At 47.1% G+C, this 22873-nt stretch overlaps 2 protein-coding genes across 3 annotated transcripts in view; one reads left to right on the forward strand and one right to left on the reverse strand.

The window, feature by feature from the left end:
- Positions 1-456: 456 nt before the first annotated feature.
- Positions 457-19764, reverse strand: Dnaja3 (DnaJ heat shock protein family (Hsp40) member A3). 2 transcript variants are annotated; one of them, XM_090324876.1, is made up of 12 exons: positions 19525-19764; positions 15324-15457; positions 12875-12958; positions 10723-10923; positions 8961-9113; positions 8726-8873; positions 7805-7869; positions 6421-6549; positions 4948-5063; positions 4241-4338; positions 1493-1613; positions 457-844 (listed from the first exon to the last, which is right to left on the reverse strand). In XM_090324876.1, the coding sequence occupies exons 1-11, from the start codon at positions 19733-19735 to the stop codon at positions 1510-1512; spliced, it is 1443 nt and encodes a 480-aa protein (XP_090181002.1). In that variant the 5' UTR covers positions 19736-19764; the 3' UTR covers positions 457-844; positions 1493-1509. The 2 variants fall into 2 exon arrangements, with proteins under 2 accessions (XP_090181002.1, XP_090181004.1); XM_090324878.1 differs by lacking the exon at positions 1493-1613.
- Positions 19765-21882: 2118 nt separating this feature from the next.
- Positions 21883-22873, forward strand: part of Coro7 (coronin 7) — a 49461-nt gene continuing 48470 nt past the window's right edge. Inside the window, exon 1 of the mRNA XM_090324835.1 lies at positions 21883-22057. Coding sequence (XP_090180961.1) covers positions 21998-22057 — 60 coding nt within the window. The 5' untranslated portion in view covers positions 21883-21997. The remainder of the gene's footprint in view (positions 22058-22873) is intronic.

A 22873-nucleotide genomic window follows, 5' to 3' on the forward strand; every position in this document is an offset into this window, starting at 1 on the left:
TCTGCTCTCTTGAGCAAACCACACAGAAAAAAGACAATGATTCATAGAGTAGCACTGAACAATTTAAACACATAGTGTACGTGGGGAGAATGAAGCCCTCCCAGCACAGTGCCAAGAACCTGCAGCAGCTGAAGTTTGCCCTACAAGGCCACAGTGTAGTCAAGTCCTACCACGCCAGACTAAAGCAACAACTCTGCAGTTGGGATAGGCGGCCATCTGAGGTGGGCAGGAGGAAGAACTGTCCTTTCCCTGGCACCCACTTTGCAGCTGCATGGAACCTCGAGGACTAAAACAAACTCCAAGAGGAGAAATTGATGCATTGGCAGAGCCTACTGGGGGAGGGCAGACCTGGTAGAGTGTGCAGTCCTCAGTTCTTGAAGACCACCTGTCAGAAAGGACTTATTCCAGAACCTCTGGGAATTTGCTGAGAGGAAAATTAATCACGTCACAACTTGATGCAGCTTAAGGCTTCATTTTTAAGCAGTAAGCATGGCCTTTAATTTTTTAAAAAACTAAGATCACCATATTTGTTTCCAAGTTAAGAGTTTTACTACTGCAAGAGGAGTCCAAGTGTCTTACCCTGCCTAAGCCAGAAGTGAAGAATCTTCTACTGGTGGACAAAAAACTTCTTCCAGCCCTTGGGTGCTACATGTCACTGCTCATGTCTGCCTATGGTAACCTTTCTATGTAGAAGTGTCGTCACATAGTTGTGCTGTTGCCAGGCGGTCTGGAGGGCTCTGCAGGCAAAGGCTCAGTGCTGTTGGTCTGGGATCCTCCTATATCTGAGGTCCTGGCCCTGAGGGGGGGCTGCTGCTTCCAGCCTAGTTTCCAGTGGACCGTTTTCCTGAACCAAGAAGACAAATGGTTACATTGTGCACATACCCCTGTCCTGCCCTAGAGCTTCCATTAATCCCTAGAGAGTACCAGAACACACCCGCAGTCCTGCCTGAGAGCTTCCATTAATCCCTGGAGAGCTCAAGGGTGAGCACACATGGTAGTCCATTCCATAACACCACAGTGTGCAGGCACTTCCCCAGGGGCAGCCCCAGGGTTGGCACAACACTACAATGCCCAGGCAATAGGAAGCAGGCAGGAGATGGAGGAGATCTGAGTTCTAGGCCTGGTTCCACCACACACAACTTACTCTTGGTGACCACGGGCAAGCTGCTTCCCACCACTAGTATGGAGAGCCCCTGGGAACTGGCTTAAGGAGGGTCGAGTGGCAGCCCCCCGCAAAATACAAATTATCCAGGTAGGAGTGAGTAGAGTTAGAATGTAAGAGACTGGCCCAGGCAGCCTGGTCTGCCCTGTGCTGACTGACCGCATCGCGTTCTGCTCAGCTGGCTACTGAAGAAGTGATTCACCACACCTTCACCTAGCACTGCACTGCTTCCAAATCCTGGGGTGGGTCAAACTGGATACAATGTTAAAGTGAGACCAAGGGGATTAGTTCAGAAGGAAACAAAGGAAGAAACCTCACAGGTTTTCCTACCTCAGCTGGGATGGGTATCAGGAGGTAAATATTTTCTTAAGTTTGGAAAGGAATCCCTCTTTGTCCTCCCCAGCCTCAGGCCTAGCATTGTTTCCTGCGGAGCTATCCATGGTCCTGCCACCTGGGCACAAACAGCAGAGAGAACCGGGGTCAAGGGTGTACTCTTCCATGTGGCACATCCCCGGCCCCCACCTACCCATGCCTGTGTGCTCAGGTGCTAGCTCAAGAAGTAAATGCTACCCCAGAAACAGGGAGCCACTCCCATGCTGGCAAGGGCTATCTACTCAGAGCCCTATGTTATCCTAATTCCTCTTCAAGTCATGGACTCACAGCAACTGTCCCTAGTCTGATAAAAATTAAATAACGGAGTCAAATAATAGATGCCTTCCAATCCAAGCCACATTACTTAATACATTCGCTCAACGAATCCTGAGGGTAGCATTACAGGTAAAGTTCATCCATGTGGTACAACACAACATGGACACAGAGTTCAGGTGGCAGGGGGCAGAGCTGAGTTCAAGTATGTGCAGCCTACGCCTAAAGCTCAGGCTTTCAGCCTTCATGCTAGTAGCAACAAGATAAACAAGGCACCCCACAGAAGATCCTATTTCTAGGTCTACTATCACATTCCACATACTTGCACTTACATGTAACATGCCCAGGAAACCCAGTGAGGAAATCACTGCAGTGTGGGTTCCACTACTGAGTGCACTTCATCTTGTCTGTCATGCCAGCAGAGGGCATGAGCAGAGGGCATGAAAGGGCATGGCCCTAAGCAAAAGTCTTTGTGACTGGCCCCTAACTCTGAGCAGCCACCATTCTGTTTATCCAGGGCCTAGGCCAAGATTACCTAAGTAACACAGCAGCACAAAAGATTCGTGATGAGTTGCAGTGAAGCGTATCAACATTTAGAACTTCAGGGTACGTTTTTAACATTGTAAGTACAGTGTGCAACTAAATTAATTAGGCCTCCTAGAACACATTCTGAGTCAAATGAAGCCTTTCACAGTGAGGGACCAAAAGCATGGACAGAAAGGTCCCCGAGGAAGGGCAACCTACAAAGCACTGTCAATACAGTCTGGGCAATCATCAAAGCTTCAGGGGCTATGTCCAAGCTCCAGGGCTGCACAGAGAAAGACTCAGACCCTGCAGGACACACTGGAAAACTGGGGTGCCCTCCTTCAGTTTTTGGCAACCTCTTTCTTATGTAAAGACTTAAGTAACAAAAAGAGCCCTTGTAACAAGGAATCCATAAGCCATATGTTTTCGTTTTTTTCTTTTGGGCGGGTCATAGGGCCTGAACTTGGCCTGGGCACTGTCCCTGAGCTCTTCAGCTCAAGGCTACCATCCTACCCTTGAGCCAAGCCCCACTTCCTGTTTTCTACAGGTTAACTGGAAATAAGAGTCTCAGGTCCTTTTGTGCTGGCTTTGAACCTTGATCCTCAGATCTCAGCCTCCTGAGTAGCTAGGATTACAGGCGTGAGCTACCATGCCCGGCTCAAGCCATACGTTTTCCAACACTCCTACAGCTCCTAAGACAGAAGAGTCTAGAATTTTGTCTTACCATTGGTAAGCAGATGGCAAAACTTGGGGTAAGGGATTGTATGTGACACCTGCTTCTAATATGTGCCAGGTACTATGCTGCAGGCTTTACTCACACAATTTCATTTAACTGGCTAGAAAGCCTATGAAGTGGCATTATTACAGTCCTCAGTTTACTAAAACAGTTGCACAGAGGTAATCTGCCTAAGGCTTCAGCACCAACAATGATAGCTGGGACACAAATCTGACATCAGAACCCAAGGTCTAAGAGGGCATAAAAACACTCAGCATCTGCCACTCCCACCTCCAACTCAGCCACTCCTGTCACACAGTCAGGAAGTGGCTCGTGCCTCATGGCCATAGATACAAAAGAGCCAGAGTGGCTCAAGTCTGGAAGAGCTACAATAAGCACAGGGTTAGCTAGTTGTTGGTTCAAGTAGCACACCAAAAAACAGCAAACAAGCTGTACATGGTGATGCATGCCTGTACTCCTAAACAAAATGATGCAATGAGGCAGAAACATGTGAAGCTGAGGCAAGGACTCCTAGGTGCTGCAAGGTCGTGACCTGACCAAGGTTCCAATCAATGAAAGAGCCTGCATCCCGGGAGAAGGGGGCCATTGGCTGCCAGTGCTATCATCAAGCAGGCAGCTCCAGCAGGCAGGCAAGCTGATAGTAAGTCACCAATTTTCAACTACATTCTCCTAATACAGCATGACATCTGAACCCAGAGTCAAGTGATGTCAAAGCTAGTTTGTCCTGAAAGACAGACTGAGTCTTCCAATACCGATTTTACACTGTGATTACAGTGGCTTACAAAACATGCTGGTATCCCAGCAAAATGTTCAGGGTTGGGAATGTGCAAACCCATCCAAGTTGCCTCCTTAAGCTGTTACAAGAAGCTCTCATGGAGGAAAGTGCCCGAAGTCACAAGGTAAGTGGCAGAACCAAGGCTAGAACTCAGAACACTGGCTCTGAGACAGAGCAGCCTGGGGAGGAAGCACTTCAGTGCTTCTGTGGTGCACGAACACAAGCTAAGAAAGGGAAAGAAGCATTCACAGGGAGGGGGGATTCGAGACTTCTCTCCAGCTGTTCCTGCTCACACTTCCCTCTTTCACTAGTGTCTTTTGGGAGCTTCATGAAGACTGATTGGACACCCCAACATTTTGCTCCAAATTACCCACCATGTCACCTTCAGACCCCTTACCAGTGCTTGTCTGAGTCACACCATTCACCGTGCCCTCCACATCTGTCTCATCTTCAGCGTAGCTCAGGATCAGGCTCTGCTGCCGGCTGGTAAGCCTCCTGTGGACCCAATATAGTTAGCAACAGTGCTTCCCCTGGGCATTTCTTTGAAAAACACACAGACAGACAAGTTGCTGGTTGACCAAGAGCGTACCCAGAGCCAGTAATAAGAACCTGAGAACCAAGGCCTCAAAAGCTCCCAAAGTATACCAAGTTGTTCAACTGGCACTGCTGATTCAGTTGCAGGAGGGGACTACAAGTAAGCATGTAATGAAGCGATAGGTAAGAAACTATGGAAAAAAAATGAGTGCTGGAAACCAGCCTCTAAGCGAAGCCAGAGGATACCTAGCTTTGATGTAAACCCAGCCATAGTGCACACCCGGACTTGGTGCCCATAGCAGCTCAGCAGCAGCTAAGCAGCTTCTATGTGCTCTTCACTTCACTCTCGCACAGTTGAGGGAGGCTGACCTCTGCTATGTCTATTAGATACAGAACCTGGGCTAGACACACTTAATTCTAAAAGAGAAGGGACTTGCCCAAGCCTAGAGCTCATAGGACCCTGAACTGCTGGGCATTGGGGCCTAGCAGGTGACAGGCTAGAGAGTGCCTGGAGCAGGATGTGTGTGGGGTCTGGCAGGGCTTGGCCACTGAGCTAGAACAGATACTTACTTTGGAACTCTGATCTTGATGTGAATGTAATGATCACCATAACCGTAGCTGTTTATCCGAGGTATGCCTTTCCCAGTCAATCGAATCTTCTGGTCGGTCTGAATCCCAGGGGGAATCTATGTGAAAGGAAAGCAGTACATCCCTTAATCACCACTACCCAAATGTAAACCATTTCACTCTACAAAAAGAATCTTAAAAGGACTGAAGAAAAACAACAACAAAAACAAACAAACAAAAAACACCTTGCATTCAGGTCTGTGGAGCAAGCCTATCAGCAACCATGAAGACAATGGCTGAGTGGCAACCAGACTTGGAACAGGAGTTATGTGGGGGTGAGCCCAGGAAGTGGAAGTGAGAGTCAAGGCACTAGACACAGGAATTGAGAAACACAACTCAGGGTACAAGCCTGGGCTTGCTCAGGAAACCTCAATGGGTTGGATGGGCGCAGGCAGATACCCTCGGATGGAAGCAATAGTGTGCCCACAGTGTCCACTCCACAGACAGAAGTCACACCAAAGTCCTCACACTGAGGCTGGGGAAGACCCTAGGCAAATGCAAACAGTGGTGGGACCTGGAGGTGGAGGTGAGAGGTGCAGGTGGTAAAGGAAGCTGTGCATTAGCACTGAAACCTGAGGGGAGGAGACATGGCTCCAGAGGGATCAGCTACCACCATCAGATACTGAGGAGTCAGAAGCTAAGAGTACCAACTTCAACAATGCACCTCTGTGTCACAGTTTCAGGGACAGCTAACCCTCAAAGGAGGGGACGGACCAACCCAGGAAATGCTTTACATGGTAATACAGCAAGGCCTGTATTCTCACAAGGAATAGCCTAAAGCTTCTAGTGTTCACCCCAGGCTTCTCTCAGAATCCTTGATTGGCTAGATGCTCACAAATTTCATTTTCTACTTCATAGAAAAAGTTGCTGGCAGGGGCCAGAAACTTTTAATCTATAATCCTAGCTACGCAGAAGTGATAGCCTGGTCACAAATGTTTGTGAGACTCCCGTGTCAAACAACAAAAAGGTAGGTACATGGTGAAAAACACCTATCATCCCAGCTCTGGGGAAGCAAAGAGGAGGATGGTGGTGTAGAACTGCCGGGGTAAAAAGACCTTATTTGAAAATAAGGGGCTGGGAGTTTGGCCTAGTAGTAGAGTGCCTGCCTAGCATGCATGAAGACCCAGGTTCGATTCCTCAGTACCACATACATAGAAAAAGCCAGAAATGGTGCAGTGGCTCAGGGTAGAACACTAGCCTTGAGGAAAGCCCAAGGACAGTGGTCAGGCCCTGAGCTCAAGCCCAGGACTGGCAAATGAAAAAAAAAAAATAATAATAATAATAATAAAATCAGAAAGGGCTAAGAATGTGGGTCCAGAGCTAGAGTACTTGTCCAGAAAACTTTTAAATTCTAGTAGGAAAAAAAAAGGAGCAACACAATACCACTGTGGCAATGTCATCCTCACACTCTCTTACCACCACGTTGATCGTCTCGTAGAGACCCTGGGCTCGCGCTGTCCCCCCAAGAATAGCTTGAGCTATTGAAATAAAAAGGTCGGAGTGGATGTCTGCGCCGTCCCTCCGGAATGTAGGGCTTTTCTGTACCTGAGGCAAAAATACAAGATGAGTGTGACCACTGAAGAAGTCACTGGCATGAGCTATGTGGCTTCTTCTCAGGCCTAAGTTTTTACACGTAAAGCTCAGCACTGAGGAAGACCAGCATCATATCACCAATACCTGATAGTATCTCACAGCTCTAGAAGGGACAGAGCCTCTGTGCTTGCACACTGCAGAGGAACAACATCTACCCCTTCCTCAGTGACCAATTGTAGAGGGAAGCAGAATGTAAATAAGCTTTTTCATCATCTTTTCTTAACTTTTATTGCTTTTGTTGTGTATTTCCATGTCCCTAAGCATAATCCATCACACACGTATGACAACTCTCTGCAGATAGTCTTTAAGGCCTGAAAGCCTCCCAGAACATGCTTTCTTCTCCAACTGTTTAGTGACAGACAAGGTGACTTGTGCTCACGTCCGTGGCTCTGGTGGTCTTCTGATTATTAGCAGCACTCACTCTGTCACCCAGCAGTTTGCAGACTATTCTCTTCTTCAGAACCAGGAAACTATTGGAATCTTATGAACAGTGCTGTAAAATCACTCCTGCACTTGTCATGTGTAAATATCCCTGTACATTTACATGTGTTTTCCTCAGATATACATCTAGGAGCATAACTGTTGGCAGAAGCCATTACTTTCTTATTATCTGAGAAAGCTATGTCTTTCCTATGTATACAATAGTATACCACACAACACCACACAACACACATGCATGCACACAAACCCAGAGTAAATAAATTATACTGTTGTAACTTTTTCAAATAAATAGTTCCCTATATGTTCTTGTATCCTGTTTCTAACTTGTAAACAACACGAGAAAGCTTTTTATCACATCAAACACAAAACCTCAAGAACACAGGTAAGCCAGGTGTGGTGGCTCATGTCTGTAATCCTAGCTACTTAGGAGGCTGAGATCTGAGGATCGAGGTTCAGAGCTAGCCATGGCATTGAAGTCCATGAGACTCACCTCCAAAAAACAGGAAGTGGGGCTGTGGCTCACAGGTAGAGTGGTAGACTGAGATGAAGGGCTCAGGGACAGAGCCTAGGCCCAGAGTTCAAGCTCCAGGACTCACCAAAAAAAAAAAAAAAAAAGACCACAGCTAATAACTACATGAATACAGCCTTTCTTTCTTTTAGAAATGGTAACACATGTACTCACAAAGCTCCTATCTCAGGCTCAATAGCAGCCTCAGAGACACTAAGAGAGCAAAGACCCAACAGAAGATAAACAGCAAATGCTTACCCTGAATGTGACAAAAATCTCTCGTTTTCCCACAGGCATCCTCACAGTCTGGCCATCCTCGACTCCTAGAAGAAAAAAGTTCCGGAAAGAGCAGTTAAGAGTGGCACTTAGTGCAACACTGACTTCTCAAGACCCACAGGAGCAGCCACAAAACTTTGTGCTCACTCCCAATCTTTGTTAACGGTGACTCTCATTGAATGAAGACAGAGGCAGAGGGGAGAAGAAACCGCGGAATGGGAGCTGCTCTTTTGTAAGCACAAGTAGAACGGGCACATTTTAAAAATAACTGATACCCGGGGCGGGCTGGTGGCTCACATCTGTAATCCTAGCTACTTATGAGGCTGAGATACGAGGATCAAGGTTCAAAGCCAGCCTTGAGACTCATCTCCAATTAACCTCTAGAAAAACAGGAAGTGGGGCTGTGGCTCAAGGGTAGGGGGGTAGCCTTGAGCTGAAGAGCTCTGGGCGCTGGCCCAGGCCCAAGTGTTAGAGCACCAAACATGAACAAAAAAGCCAAACAAAAGCATGAGGGCTTGAGTTCAAGATCCAGTATCAGCACAACAACAACAAAAAATCCAGGCACCAGTGGCTCATGCTTGTAACCCTAGCCACTCAGAAGGCTGACATTTGTGTCGTTTTAAGGCAAGAAAAGTCCATGAGACTCTTATCTCCAATTAACCACCAGAAAACCAGAAGTAGAGCTATGACTCAAGGTGGTAAAGCACTTGTCTGAATAGAGACTCTCAGGGATAGTGTCTAGGCCCTGAGCTCAAGCCCCACTACCAATACAAACAAATAAAAGATTCTAGCTTGTTCTGTAACCTGAACGCCAGGACCTCAAACAAGCTTCTGCCAACAGCCAGACTGCACAGAAACAGCGGCCCTGGTCATCTACTGAACATGGGGCCCTCTGGGGCCCACCTGCAGGCACAGGGATCACCACTCTCTTCTTTTGCTTGGCTTGTCCTGTTCCTCTACAGATCACACAAGGATTTGTGATGATGGAGCCTCGGCCGCCACATCTCCTACATGTGGAACGCATCACAAAAGGGCCAGTATTGATAGTTTCCTAGTGAAAATAAGAAGAAAACAGAGGTAAGCAGGCTAGTACTCCTATTCTGTCAGATGTGTTTTTTTTGTGTGCATGTGCTCTTACCATGCCGGAGCCACCGCAGTAGTGGCAGTGTTGCAGCTTGGTGCCAGGCTCATTCCCCTTACCATCACAGCGCTCGCAGGTGTCCATGATATTCACGGTGAACTCCTTGTTGACACCCTTGGCAGCCTGGTTGAAGGTCAACTCCATGATGTACTAAAGAAACAGAGGCATGGCTTGTCATTCTTTCCTTAACAATGACCACATGAATGTACCATTTGAGGACAGGAGGGCACTGATGAGTGCTTACCGCTGTTCTGACATTACAAGTCTGCCAGACAAGAATGACTGGCACTCACTTGGCAGATTCTGCCTACTCCTCAGGAATTTTAGCTGATAACATATGCCTTAGTTGAAGTGAAAATTTACAGTCAGGATGAGATGAGGAACTATGTTCTACCATGCACTTCTCACTAGGATATGAAGCCAAGTCGTAGGCCTAAAAACAATGGGGCCAGCCTGCACAAGAAAGTACATGAGACTTTGTTCTCCAATTAATCAACAAAAAACCTGGAAGTAGGGCCAGGAGTTTGGCCTAGTGATAGAGTGTTTGCCTAGCATACGCGAAGGCCCAGATTCGATTCCTCGGTACCACATACATAGAAAAAATCCGGAAGTGGTGCTAAGGCTCAAATGGTAGAGCTCTAGCCTTGAGAAAGTCTAAAGACAATGCTCAGGCCCTGAGCTCAAGGCCAGGACTGGCAAAAAAAAAAAAAAAAAAAAAAACCTGGAAGTAGAGCTGCGGCTCAAATAGTAGAGCATTAGTATTGAGCAAAACATACTCAAGGAGAATGCTGAGGTCCTGAGTTCAAGCCCCAGGACTAGTTAAAAAAAAAAAAAAAAGTCAGCTGGGTGCTGGCAGCTCATGCATGTAATCCAAGCTACTGAGGAAACTGAGGTCTAAGGATCACGGGTACAAGCCAGCCTACATAAGATCATCTTATCTACAATAAATTACTCAGGAAAAGCTGGAAGTAAGCTACTCAGGAGGCTGGAATCTGAGGATCATGGTTCAAAGCCAGCCTAGGCACTCAAGTACAAAAGATTCTTATCTCCAATTAACTCTAGAAAACCAGAAGTGGTGCTGTGGCTCAAGTGGTAGAGCGCTAGCTCAGGCCCAGAGTTTAAGCCCCATGACTGACAAAAAAGAAAAGAAAGAACAAAAGCTGAAAGTAGCCAGGCTTCCAGTGGCTTACTCAGGAGGCTGAGATCTGAGGATTTCGGTTCAAAGCCAGCTGGGGCACTAATGTCTGTGAGACTCTTATCTCCAATTAACCACTAGAAAACCAGAAGTGGTGCTGTGGCTCAAGGGATAGGGAGGTAGCCTTGATCTGAAGAGCTCAGGGACAGCACCCAGGCCCAGAGTTCAAGCCCCAGGACCAACAACAAAAAAAAAAGCTAGAAGTGGTGCTGTAGCTCAAGTGGTAGGCTAACCTTGAGCAGAAAGAAGCTCAGGGAGACCAGGATGTAGCTCAGTGGCAAAGTACTTGCCTAGCAAGTACATTACCAAAAAAAGACTGGGGAAAAAAAAAAAAATGAAGAAGTGCCCAGGCCCAAGTTCAACTGACAAAATAAAAATAAAAATAAAAAATATATATAGTGAAATTAATGTGTTCATTATAAAATTTTTTCAAATGTTGGACTTACTTTCTGCCAAATAGCTACCTCTGGATCACTCCATTTAAGCTGCTTTGCCTTTCTCAGAAAAAAGAAACTGACAAAACTGTTTACATAACATTTGGAGTTTTCAGAATAAGAAACTTACTTCCTGAGGTTGATCAAACACACTCTGGAAATCTCCAAAGGAAGATGATGAGAACTCCCCAAAGATCTTCCTGAACAGCTCCTCTGGGTCAACAGAGGGTCCCCCTCTCCAATAGCTCTGTCCAGAGCTGCTGGCCCCAGGATCAAAGCCAGCAGAACCATAAGCATCATACTGCTTCCTCTTTACCTCATCACTCAGGACCTAAATGAAGAAAAGCAGAGTTATCAGAAAATTCTGGTCTTTTGAGACCCAGGAACAGTGATAAAATTCACACCAAGCAAGGAAGTCATGTTTGATAACCAAGTGACCTTACATACAAAAACAGTCAATAAAAGACAAGAGTGGGGTTAGGAACCTGCAATCCCAGGAGGCTAAGCCAGGATTGTAAATTAATCTGAATGACCAGCAAGAATGATTCAAAAGGAAAATAGGAAAGCCAAGCCAGGTGCTGGTAGCTCATGCCTAAGATATGGTGATCGAGGTTTGAAGTTAGTCCAGGAAAAAAAGTATAAGAAATTTATCTCTAAGTAACTACCACAAAGCCCACAAATGGAGGTGTGGCTCAAAGGGTTGGGAAAAGCTAAAAAGAATCAATCAATTCTCTCTAAAAAAAACTATACATAAACTATTGGTTCTGCCTCTATGGAAAACCCTAATATATGTTTAAATGTAATTGACAGGGAAAAAAGACATTTATTCAGTAAATATTCAATGAACTGAAACTCTTTTTCACATGTAGCTATTTCTTTTTATTTTTTATTTTTTGTCAGTCATGGGGCTTGAACTCTGAGTCTGGGCGCTATCCCTGAGCTCTTCAGCTCAAGGCTACTGCCCTACCCCTTGAGCCATAGCCCCACTTCCCATTTTTTTTAAGTGATTAATTGGAGATAAGAGTCTCATAGTCTTTTGTGCCTGGGCTGGCTTGGAACCTCGATCCTCAGATCTCAGCCTCCTAAGTAGCTAGGATTACAGGCATGAGCCACCGCACCCGGATAGCTGTCTATTTCTATGGATATGTAAATGGGCAAGTCTGGGAAGAAGTTCCACTTCCTAATAACCCTGCAATTGGGCAGTGGTTGTTTCGATAAGTGTTTGCATTGTCCTCTAATTATATTTACATTCTCCCAGGGAACGGATGCTTTTACAATAGCCACCAATTTTTAAAGTAGTGATGCCCTAAATGGAGAAGTCATGAAATACAAAATGAACCAAATCTAGAGTTTCCAAATGCAGCTACCATGAACTGTCTGGGGAGCTAAATGAATACAAATTAATGGATTCTGTTTTCCATTGGGATTCCAAGGTAACATAAGTAGTATGAGACCATAGAATCTCCTTTCTCTTTTGGGAGTACCAAGTTAAACTCAAGGCCATGTATTTACTGACCTTGCATTATTACTTGAACCATGCATCTAGAACTGCTTTTCTGCTGGAGATGGAGGCTCATGGGTTAGCATCAAACCTCATGATGCTCCAGATCTCTACCTCCTGAGTATCTAGGATTATAGACACAAGCCACCAGCACACAGCTATGGAAATTCCTTTTCTTTCTTTCCTTTATTTTTTTTTTTGCCAGACCTTGGGCTTGAACTCAGGGCCTGTGTACTGTCCTCGGGGTTTCTCAAGGCTAGCACTCTACTACTTGAGCCACAGCACCACTTCAGGCTTTTTCTGTGTATGTAGGACCAAGGAATCAAACCCAGGGCTTTGTGAATGCTAGGCAAGCACTCTATCACCACTAGGCCACACTCTCCTCCCCACCTTTTCTTTTTGGGTCAGTCATGAGGCTTGAACTGGGTGCTGTCCCTGAGCACTTTTGCTCAAGGATAGCACTCTATCACTTTGACCCACAGTACCACTTCTGGTTTTTGAATGATTAAATGGAGATAAGAGTCTCATGGGACTTTCGTGCCTGGGCTGGCTTTAAACCTCAGTCCTTAGACCTCAGCCTCCTGAACAGCTTAGCTAGACTACAAGCATGAGCCACCAGCACCTGGCCTCACTTAGTGTAAGAATGTAACCTTCACACTAGACCTATGACATAGGTCTTCCTTTGAACAAAGAAAACATGATTCATGGACACATCTGAACAAAACAGCTGCACACATTTACCTCATAGGTCTTTTTTAACTTAAGGACTAGGGGCTTTTACCTCATAGGCTTCTGCCAGCTGAGAGAATTTTTCCTTGGCTTTAGGATCATCCTTATTTGTGTCAGGGTGGTATTTCTTGGCAAGCTAAGGGAAAAAAATAATAAATTATTAAAGACACAGGATGTTTACCAAAGTAGAACCCAGAACCCAAATAACAGCCACCATTATTTCTTTAAAAAAATTTATAATTATGTATTATTTATTTTTGCCAGTCCTAGAGATTGAATTCAGAGCCTGAGTACTGTCCTTGGGCTTTCTCAAGGCTAGAGCTCTACCACTTGAACCACTGCATCACTTCCAGGATTTTCTGGGTATGTGATACTAAGGGATCAAACCAAGGACTTCGTATATTCTAGGCAGGCATTCTACCACTAGACCACACTCCCAGACTCCGTTAAACAAATTTTAAGATAGGACCTTATTCTATAGTTCAGACTAGATTGTACTAACAATCCTCCTACATCAACCTTCTGAATACTGGGATTACAGGCATGCATCACCATGCTTACCTAACAATTACTTCTGTCTCTCTCTCTCTCTCTCTCTCTCTCTCTTTTTTTTTTTTTTTTTTGGCCAGTGCTGGGGACTGAACTCAGGGCCTGAGCATTATCCTTGGGCTTTCTTCAAAGCTAGAGCTCTACCACTTGAGCTACAACACCATTTCTGGCTTTTCTATGTATCTGGTACTGAGGAATCGAACCCACGTCTTTGTGCAATAGTAGGCAAGCACTCTACCACTAAGCCAAACTCCCGGCCCAACAATTATTTCTTTTTTTTTTTTTTTTTTTTTTTTTGCAAGTCCTGGGCTTGAGCTCAGGGCCTGAGCACTGTCCTTGGATTTTCTCAAGGCTAGAGCTCTACCACTTGAGCCTCAGCACCACTTCTGGCTTTTTTCTATGTATGTGGTACTGAGGAATCGAACCCGGGTCTTCATGCATGCTAGGCAAGCACTTTAACTACTAGGCCAAACTCCCGGCCCAGAGAGAAAATTTTTATAAAGAAATAATTGTTGGGGCCGGGAGTTTGGCCTAGTGGTTAAAGTGCTTGCCTAGCATGCATGAAGATCCGGGTTCAATTCCTCGGTACCACATACATAGAAAAAAGCCAGAAGTGGTGCTGAGGCTCAAGTGGTTGAGCTCTAGCCTTGAGAAAAAAGTCCAAGGACAGTGCTCAGGCCCTGAGCTCAAGCCCAGGACTGGCAAAAAAAAAAAAAAAAAATTTCTCTCTGAAATCAATGCCTCTCATCTGCCACTACCCAGGAGCCTAAGATCTGAGGATCCTGGTTCAAAGCACCCAGGCAAGAAAGTCAATTCTTCTCCCCCCCCCCCACCCAGTCCTGGGACTTGAACTTGGAGCCTAGGCACTATCCTTGGACACTTTTTGCTCAAGGCTAGTACTCTGCCACTTGAGCCACAGTGCCACTTCTGGCTTTTTCCTGTGTATGTGCTACCTCAGAATCAAACCCAGGGCTTTGTGCAGGCTAGGTGAGTACTCTATTAGTAGGCCATGCTCCCTGCCCTCAATGAGAATCTTATCTATAGTTACTAAAAAGCTGAAATAGAGCTGTGGCTCAAGTGGTAGTGTGAGTCTTTAAAAAAAGAAGCTTGGGTACTGCACCCAAGTCCTGGGTTTAAGCCCCAGGATCAGCAAAAAAGTTGTCTTCCACACTCTGACTTAGCTTTGCTGCTTGAGTTTGGTGCTCTTTTACTTGAGCCACAACTCCACTTTTAGCTTTTTACTGATTAATTTAAAGACAAAGAGTCTCTTGAGCTTCTCTGCCCAGACTAGCCTCAAACCTCACAATCTCAGAGTCCTAAATAGCTAGGATGATGAAATCCAAGTATAAGTCACTGGTGCCCAACTTACTTTTACTTTTTTTTTGTCGGTCATGGGACTTGAATTCTGGGACTGGGCACTGTCCCTGAGCTCTTCAGCTCAAGGCTACCACCTTACCCTTGAACCACAGCACCACTTTCAGTTTTCAGGTGGTTAATTGGAGATAGGAGTCTCATGGGCTTTAGTGCCCAGACTGGCTTTGGATCGCGATCCTCAGATCTCAGCATCCTGAGTAGGCAGGCTTACAGGTGTGAGCCACCATGCCTGGCTACTTTTACTTTCTGACATGGGGGTTAAACCCCAGGGCCTCTCACAAGCTAAGCACACAATCTATAGCTGTGGTTTGTTTTGTTCTTTCACAGGTACATGGTGTCTAGTCATTCACTCACAAGTTCCATGGAAAAAGGACTCCCTTTTGCTAAGTAATAACTGAAGAGCTACACAATGGTGTACGTTAGGAACGTATCCAGCAAAGTCTACTTTTCTGAAATCATTCCATGGTCCACAGCTGCATGTGCCCCATCCACATGGGTTACACATTATACCAATCAGGGCCAGACAAGACCAACAGCTCCCTTTAGAGTCTTTTTCACTAAATCTGACTGATACAGACCTGATAATAGGCTTTCTTGATTTCTTTCTGGCTGGCATTTCGGGGCACACCTAATATCTGGTAATAATCTTCTTTGGCCACAAAGGCGCTCGTGTGGAAGGAGGCAGTACAAACAAAAGAGTAACTTTTACTTCCTGAAAAAGAAAAAAGAAAATCATTCTAGGATTGTGTTCAACAAAAGAAAATGGTGAGTAAATGGGCAGCTGGGATACACCTGTGAGAGAACAAAGCAGACCATAGCTCACAGGTCTACTTCCCTCTCAACCTACTGGAAACAACAGTTAGCTACTTCCACAGTTAACAGAATATCGGGTATCGCTGAATCTCCTGGGTTATATTATTTGTGTAGTCTCATTATACCACTATGGAAGTAGTAAATACCTAAGATAGGCTATATGAAGAAAAGTATTAGAAAAGGATTAGTTTTTAAAATTATAATTTTTATTATCTTTAAGTAGTTGTACAAAGTGGTTACCATTCAACCATCAGTTTATAAGAACAATGCATCCTGATTGGTGTCACCCCTTTCATCATTCTCCCCATCCCTACAAGGGGATTTAGATCCCTCTCTTAAGACTGCCTATGCATTTACCACTGTTCCATATTTCCACATGCTTGTTTCATTCATTTACAATGCCCCCTTGAAAATTAAAGTCTTAGTAATCTTTTTAAATCCCCACATCTTTCTTCTATCATACCAACCCGTGGATCTGCTTACAGACTATGTCTCAAAATGTGGTCCCTGGACTAGCATCACAGCTTATTGAAAATACAACATACTGCTAGATGCTGGTGGCTCACGCCTGTAATCTTAACTACCCAGGAATCTGAGAACTGAGGATCATGATTCACAGCCAGACCAGGCAGGAATATCCATGAGACTCTTTTTGTTCCTGTGTATGTGGTATTGAAGAATCAAACATAGGGCTTTATGCATGCTAGGCAAGCACTCTGCCACTAGGCCAAACTCCAGGCCCATCCATGAGACTCTTATCTCCAATAAACTACTCAGAAAAAGCTTGAAGTAGTGCTGGGCTCAAGTAATAGAATGCTAGCCATGAGCACAGGGAAGGTGAGAGACAGAGCCCAGGCCCTGAGTTCCATCCACAGGACCAGAGAGGGAAAAAAAAAGTAACACACAAGCTGTTGGCCAAAAACAAACAACTCGAAATCTCTAGACAATGCCAAATATCCTTTTGATGGGGAAGTTGACCCTTGATATAAAATCATTGACTAAGCTACATCATGGAGAGACTTTATTTCAAAAAAAACCAAATAATTAAAAAAAAAATGTGGGACCGGGAGTTTGGCCTAGTGGTTAAAGTGCTTGCCTAGCATGCATGAAGACCCGGGTTCGATTCCTCGGTACCACATACATAGAAAAAAGCCGGAAGTGGTGCTGAGGCTCAAGTGGTAGAGCTCTAGCCTTGAGAAAGTCCAAGGACAGTGCTCAGGCCCTGAGCTCAAGCCCAGGACTGGCAAAAAAAAAAAATGTTTAGGGCCAGGAGTTTGTACTAGTGGTAGAGTGCTTGCCTAGCATGCATGAAGAGCTGGGTTCAATTCCTTAGTACCACAAACATAGAAAAAAGCCAGAAGTGGTGCTGAGGCTCAACTGGTAGAGCTCTAGCTTTGAGAAAGTTCAAGGACAGTGTTCAGGCCCTGAGCTCAAACCCAGGACTGGCAAAAACAACAACAACAAGAAGAAACAAAAAAACAAAAAGAACTCAACTTTTTTTTTTTTTTTTGCCAGTCCTGGGTTTGAGCACTGTCCTTGGACTTTCTCAAGGCTAGAGTTCTACCACTTGAGCCTCAGCACCACTTCTGGCTTTTTTCTATGTATGTGGTACCAAGGAATCGAACCCGGGTCTTCATGCATGCTAGGCAAGCACTTTAACCACTAGGCCAAATTCCCGGCCCCAAGAACCCAACTTTTTAAAGTATGTTACTTAAGGGATTAGTATATTGGGCAAAACGATGAAACCAAATCCTACTTAAAATAATTTGATATTAGAAAATATTAGTACTGGCTGGACAAGGTGGCTCAGACCTTTAATCCTAGGTAGAGATCTGAAAAGACTTAAGTTCAAGGCCAGCCTGGGAAAAAAATGAGGAAGACTTCAACTCAACTAATAGCAGAATGTAGTGGTGTATGCCTAGTATTCTTGTCACCAGAGAAGTGCAATGGCTGGGCACAATGGCTTAGCACGGTGGCATGTCCTAGCATCCCAACTATGCAGGGAACCACAAATACGAAGATCATGGTCAAAGCCAGCTCAGAGATAAAGCAACACTAGATCTAAAAAAATAACCAATGCAAAAAAGGCTAGTGACATGGCTCAACTGGCAGAGTGCCTGACTAGCCAAGCACAAGGACTTGAATTCAAACTCCAGAACAGAAAACAAGTAAAATAAACATTAGCCAGCCCTAAAAATGGCCAGTTCAACATTTTCCAAATAATCTTGAGGAAAACCTCAGTAGACTACTGCTCCATGAAGGAGAAATAGAAACGCAGGAACATAGTTTTAAATTATGTTCATGTAGGGCCAGAAATTTGGCCAAGTGGTAGAGTGCTTGCCTAGCATGAGTGAAGACCTGGGTTCAATTCCTCGGTACCACATACACAGAAAAAGCTGGAAGTGGCACTGTGGCTCAAGTAGAAGAGTGCTAGCCTTGAGCAGAAAGTGTCCAAGGACAGTGCCCAAGCCCTGAGTTCAAGCCCCAGGACTTGGGGGAGAGAGAATCTCCCTCTCTCTCTCTCTCTCTCTCTCTCTCTCCACATATATATATAAACAAAACCCACGTTGAATTGCAGAAAGAACCACAAACCATCAAATGAATTTTCACAGCTATGGGATTAAATCATGCACCTAGGCCACAATTTAAAAGGCAAATCTGGCTGATGCGGTGGCTCACACCTGTAATCCTAGCTACTCAGGAGGCTGAGAAGATCAAGGTTCAAAGCCAGTCCATGCACAAAAGGACCTGAGACCATTATCTCCAATTAAGCTCTAGAAAACAGGAAGTAGGGCTTGGCTCAAGGGTAGGGCAGTAGCCTTGAGATGAAGAGCTCAGGGACAGCCCAGGCCAAGTTCAAGCCCCACAACAGCCCCCCCCCAAAAAAAAAGGCAAATATGTTATCATCACCCATACTCTTTTACTTTATGCTGCACAAAGTAATCACAAATTACTGCTAGACTATTACATAACCAATGCAAAATTAGACCCCAAGAGAAAAATTATCTGTGTAAAGAATCAAGCCAGGGCTTCTCAGTTTTCTTTATACATTTAGATAGCTTAAATTATCACTTGCACAAAACACAGGGATACATAGCAACTATACAATTCAGAAACATGGCCATTTGTTCAATGCGTCCTTTCTCTCTTCTCATAAAACTGATGTCAACCAACATAGAAGAAAACAGAACCACCCGCCTAAGCATCTCAAGGCTTAATACATATAATTTTCTACTCCAACAGTAGGAAAGGCAGTTTTCCGAAAGCACTGCTGTACCATTGAGATTGTTGTACATCTCTGAAAAATCACAGGGACGTGTGACCTAGGGAGATAAAACTATAAACTGACAATGTTACGAGCTCAGTCTATGTTAGACTGGGTAATTACACTTAAAAAAAAATAAAATAATTTAAAAAAAACCCAAAACCTGGGCCCTTCAATGTACACCATGTGGCGAAAAGGGCAGCCGCTATGAAATGACCATTGATCCAGACTCGGTGACCTTGATCAGCTGCTCGAAGCCTCAATTTTCCATTCTTTAAAATGGGGGTGGGGTGGGGGTGGCGGATCTGCACCTGGGAAGCTTTCCGAGCGCCTCAAGGTAGCTGACCGAATGGCACTCGCCTCCCCCTGCCCATCTCCTCTTCAGGCTGGACGGAAGGGACGTGGAAAGGTGGAGAGGTGAGGAGGAGGGCTGCGCAGGGGAACGGCGGTCTGGAGAAATGTTGACCGACGGGTGAAGGTTCACGGCCTTCGGGGCGTTTCAACACCCCGAGCCCCGTGCAACCTCTTCCCCCTAGCCGGCAGGTGTGGGTCGCCATCTGGGCCTGTCTGCCTCCTGCTGGCCTGTCGGCTCGCAGTGTCACGGCCCAGACGGAAGACAGCTCCGTCCCGCTACCCCTGGTGTCTGGAGGGAGACGAACCCCTACTCTGTACGGCCCGGGAAGCCGCGAGTCCGCCCTCACCTGGGAGGCTGACACCGGGCCTCAATGTCAGCAGCGCCGGGGGGCCGCGAGCACCCAGGGAAGGCGCGAAGGCAGCGACGTTCAGCTTGCGAACCAGGGTCGCCCCCACCACGCCCTCCCGAGTTGGCCCGGTCCTTCTCCCTGCGGTTGCCGGCGGCCGGCGGGTCCCCACGGCCACCAGCAACCAGCGTGTGGAACACCGCGCCGCCATCTTGGCCCGGGGACACTGCGCCTGCGCCACCCGGCGCAAAGGAGCCTTTCGGGGTGGGTCTTGGGGGGGCGGGGCCTACGCACGCTCGCAGAGCGTAAACGTTGCGCACGCGCAGAGGATCTCCAGACGTTCCTGGTGTTCTACGTCAACCGAGCTTTACCCTGCAGATGTCTGCATTTTAGGCTTTCCTCGTAGAATCTCGTAATTCTGCGTGGCACAAGGAAAACACTAATCCTTATCTGTGAACAATGCGGCTGAGTGTAGCGACTGAAACCAGCCCGTGGGTCCTAGCCAAGGGCAGAACTACAAATCCCGATAGGCAACGCGACATTGGTCGCGCAGATCCCAGCAGGCAGCGCGTGGCTGCCTTCTTTGACCCTTAGGAATTTCAGCTTATTGCGTCTGTCAATCCGTTGGCCAGCTCTGACTTTCCTGCTTAGCAGGACTGGTAACGCTTAGCAAGCTATCTCGTATGCACTTAAGCCTTTTCCAAACCTCTATCAAGTTGGCTGGTTTAGATGAGAGCCGATATACGAACAAATGAACTTAATAAGGCTTGTCCGTTGACTACTGCGTACCATACACCTTTCTTGTGTTAAATACATTCAGAATATTGGGAGTGCCACGATGGATGTTACAGCAGAACTTATCTAGAGGAGCAAATCTCATTGGAGAGAAAGACACGTCGTTTTCAATGTTATCAAAGACATAAACAAGGGTCGCAAAGGGTAAGCCTTAGTCATTCTGCTTCTCAAACGGGGTGTGCTAGGTTTGGAGTGTGAAGAGGACATTGTTCGAACTGCACTCTGATAGAAAGTGCGTCGAGTAGGGCCACAGCATTCCAGGTAATGTGATGACATCAAAAGCAGATGTCTGAAGATGTGAACGTTTGCAAAAGCCCTAAAAGTAGGCTGTGTAACCAGAGATGAGACTAGAAAGGTAGACCTACCGGCTTATTTGCAAAGGGGTTGGAACTTTTCACACTATCACCTTCCCAAGCCACAGGAAGGGAATCTGAGACCTTGTGAATGGGTTTAGGATGATTAATGCTCCTCTCCTTAGGGCATACCCAGGGTGTTGTTCATAAGTGTTGTCTGTATATCGGTATTAATCTAGATAGACATGCAGAGCCTTCACCAGTAAAATTCAGGTTGGGCCTGATGCCAGTGGCTTAATCTTGTAATCCTAGCTGCTACTCAAGTGGCTGAGATCTGAAGATTTTGTTTTGTAGCATGACATGATCCAAATATTAAATGTGGCTGAATAAGATTTACTGTACTTCTAGAGCATGAAAATATTAGGCACAAAGCAGGGCAAGATAGATAACCTTTATATAGAACTTATTGTATGGGGTTTGGCTTCCCAATAAGGGTTGGAGCTTCATCTGTGGAACCTTGGCACCACAAGTTAGGGTTGTCCTGTGATGCAGGTACAGTTTACTAGGTAAAAGCCATTTGTATCATCCCTGTCTGGGCCAAGCATCACATCCCCAATGTCTTCTTCCTGTGTCAAGATTCCTCCCTCTTGTGGGAATCATCCAAATCAGAATTTAAAAATGCAGATCACAGCTGATGGGCTACTTTATCAATGTGGACCTTCAAGTGCCAGGTTCCTTGAATTCATGGCTTGGGCACTCTTACTTGACTTTTCTGGCCCACACTGGAGCTCTACCACTTGACATCTTCGTTTCCAGCTTCTTGTTGGTTAATTGAAAATAAGAGTGTCCTGGATTCGTCTATCCAGGCTGGCTTTGAACGGCAATTCTCTGATGTTAGCCTCCAAAGTAACCAGGATTATAGGTCTAAGCCACCTTGAGCTTGGCCCTCTCCAGTATTTAAACTATTATGAGAGAACAACAATTAGCCCGCTGCGGGGGGTGAAAAAAGAGCCTGCGGAACGAACTCACAAGGTGGGAATCACAGCCAAGGCACACGATCCCCCCCCACCACCACCCCCACACCCCGCACGCTCCAATGGGTGTGCACGACCTCTCCACCGTGTAGTTAGGTATGGGGCGTGGCTTCACGGGCTTGCCTTGTGGTCATTGGCCAAGAGGCGGGTCCAGCGCGAGAAAGCTGCGAAGGGGCGGGGCCAGGCGGGCCGCAGGCGGTTTCGATTGGGTGGGGGCGTGTTGGGGCGTGGTCTCGAGCGGCGGGCCGCGGGTGGGGCCGGCGGGCAGCGGGAGTAGCTCGGCTCTTCAGCGCGCACCTGAGAGCCGACGCCCCTCGCCTCCCCGTCTGTGCCGCGTGGGTCTCTACCGCCATGAACCGCTTCAAGGTGTCCAAATTCCGGCACACGGAGGCCCGGCCGCCACGCCGGGAGGTGAGCCTAGCCCGCGGGCCCCGTTGCCTCGCCCCCCCCACTCCCTCGCCCCGGCTGTCCGCTCCACCACGCACTCGCCGGGCAGTGGACACCCGGAGCCGCCGAGTCCCCCAGACCTTCCCCTCCGAGGTGCCTCCGTCAGGCCCCGGCCCAGGGCTCTGGCTTGTCTGTCCGGTGCTCTGGTGAGGCGCTCTGGGCCGCTCGGCGGTTCCTCAGGAGTGTCTCGGCCGTCCCGGTCGCCCCGGGACCCCGGAGACAGCGCATCCCTCCCGGCCGGGCCTTGAGGCCTGCGGGGCTGCCTGCCGTAGCTGCTTCCGGTCGGCCTCGCCCGGGGCTGGGGCGCTGCTGCCGGGCGCTTCGTCCTCCGTGCGGGGCCGGCCCGGACCGTCTGTGTCCTAGGCCGGGCACGGGGGGAGATGCCGCTGTTTTCTCGGGCGCCCCCTTGGCGGGCGGCGCGGCCCGCCCTCGGGTTTCCGCCGGCGCTTCCTCCGTTCGCTGCCGGCGCGTGCCCTCCTCTCACTCTCCGGTTTAGAGATGCTTCCAGCGGCGGCTGGGTGTGGCTTGGGGGGAAGCCAGAGCCGGTGGAGCCCGAGAAGCGGAGCTGGGGGGCGCTTTCCACTCGGGGGAAGCTCAACAGGCCAGATGAGTGAATGCTAGCCCCAGTCCGTCACCTCCTGTGTTATCTGGAAGGCCTGGGAGCGACCTCAGATAATTGGGGATAGGAATTGACCTGTGGTGGTGATCCCATCAGGAGTCTAAAGCAAGTTGTGGTCTCTCTCCCTCCCCCTCCACACCCCTCTTCCTCCTCCTCCTCCT

The sequence above is a fragment of the Megascapheus bottae genome, chromosome 36 (genome assembly GCF_031878675.1).
Source record: "Megascapheus bottae isolate mThoBot1 chromosome 36, mThoBot2.hap1, whole genome shotgun sequence".
Taxonomy (NCBI): domain Eukaryota; kingdom Metazoa; phylum Chordata; class Mammalia; order Rodentia; family Geomyidae; genus Megascapheus; species Megascapheus bottae.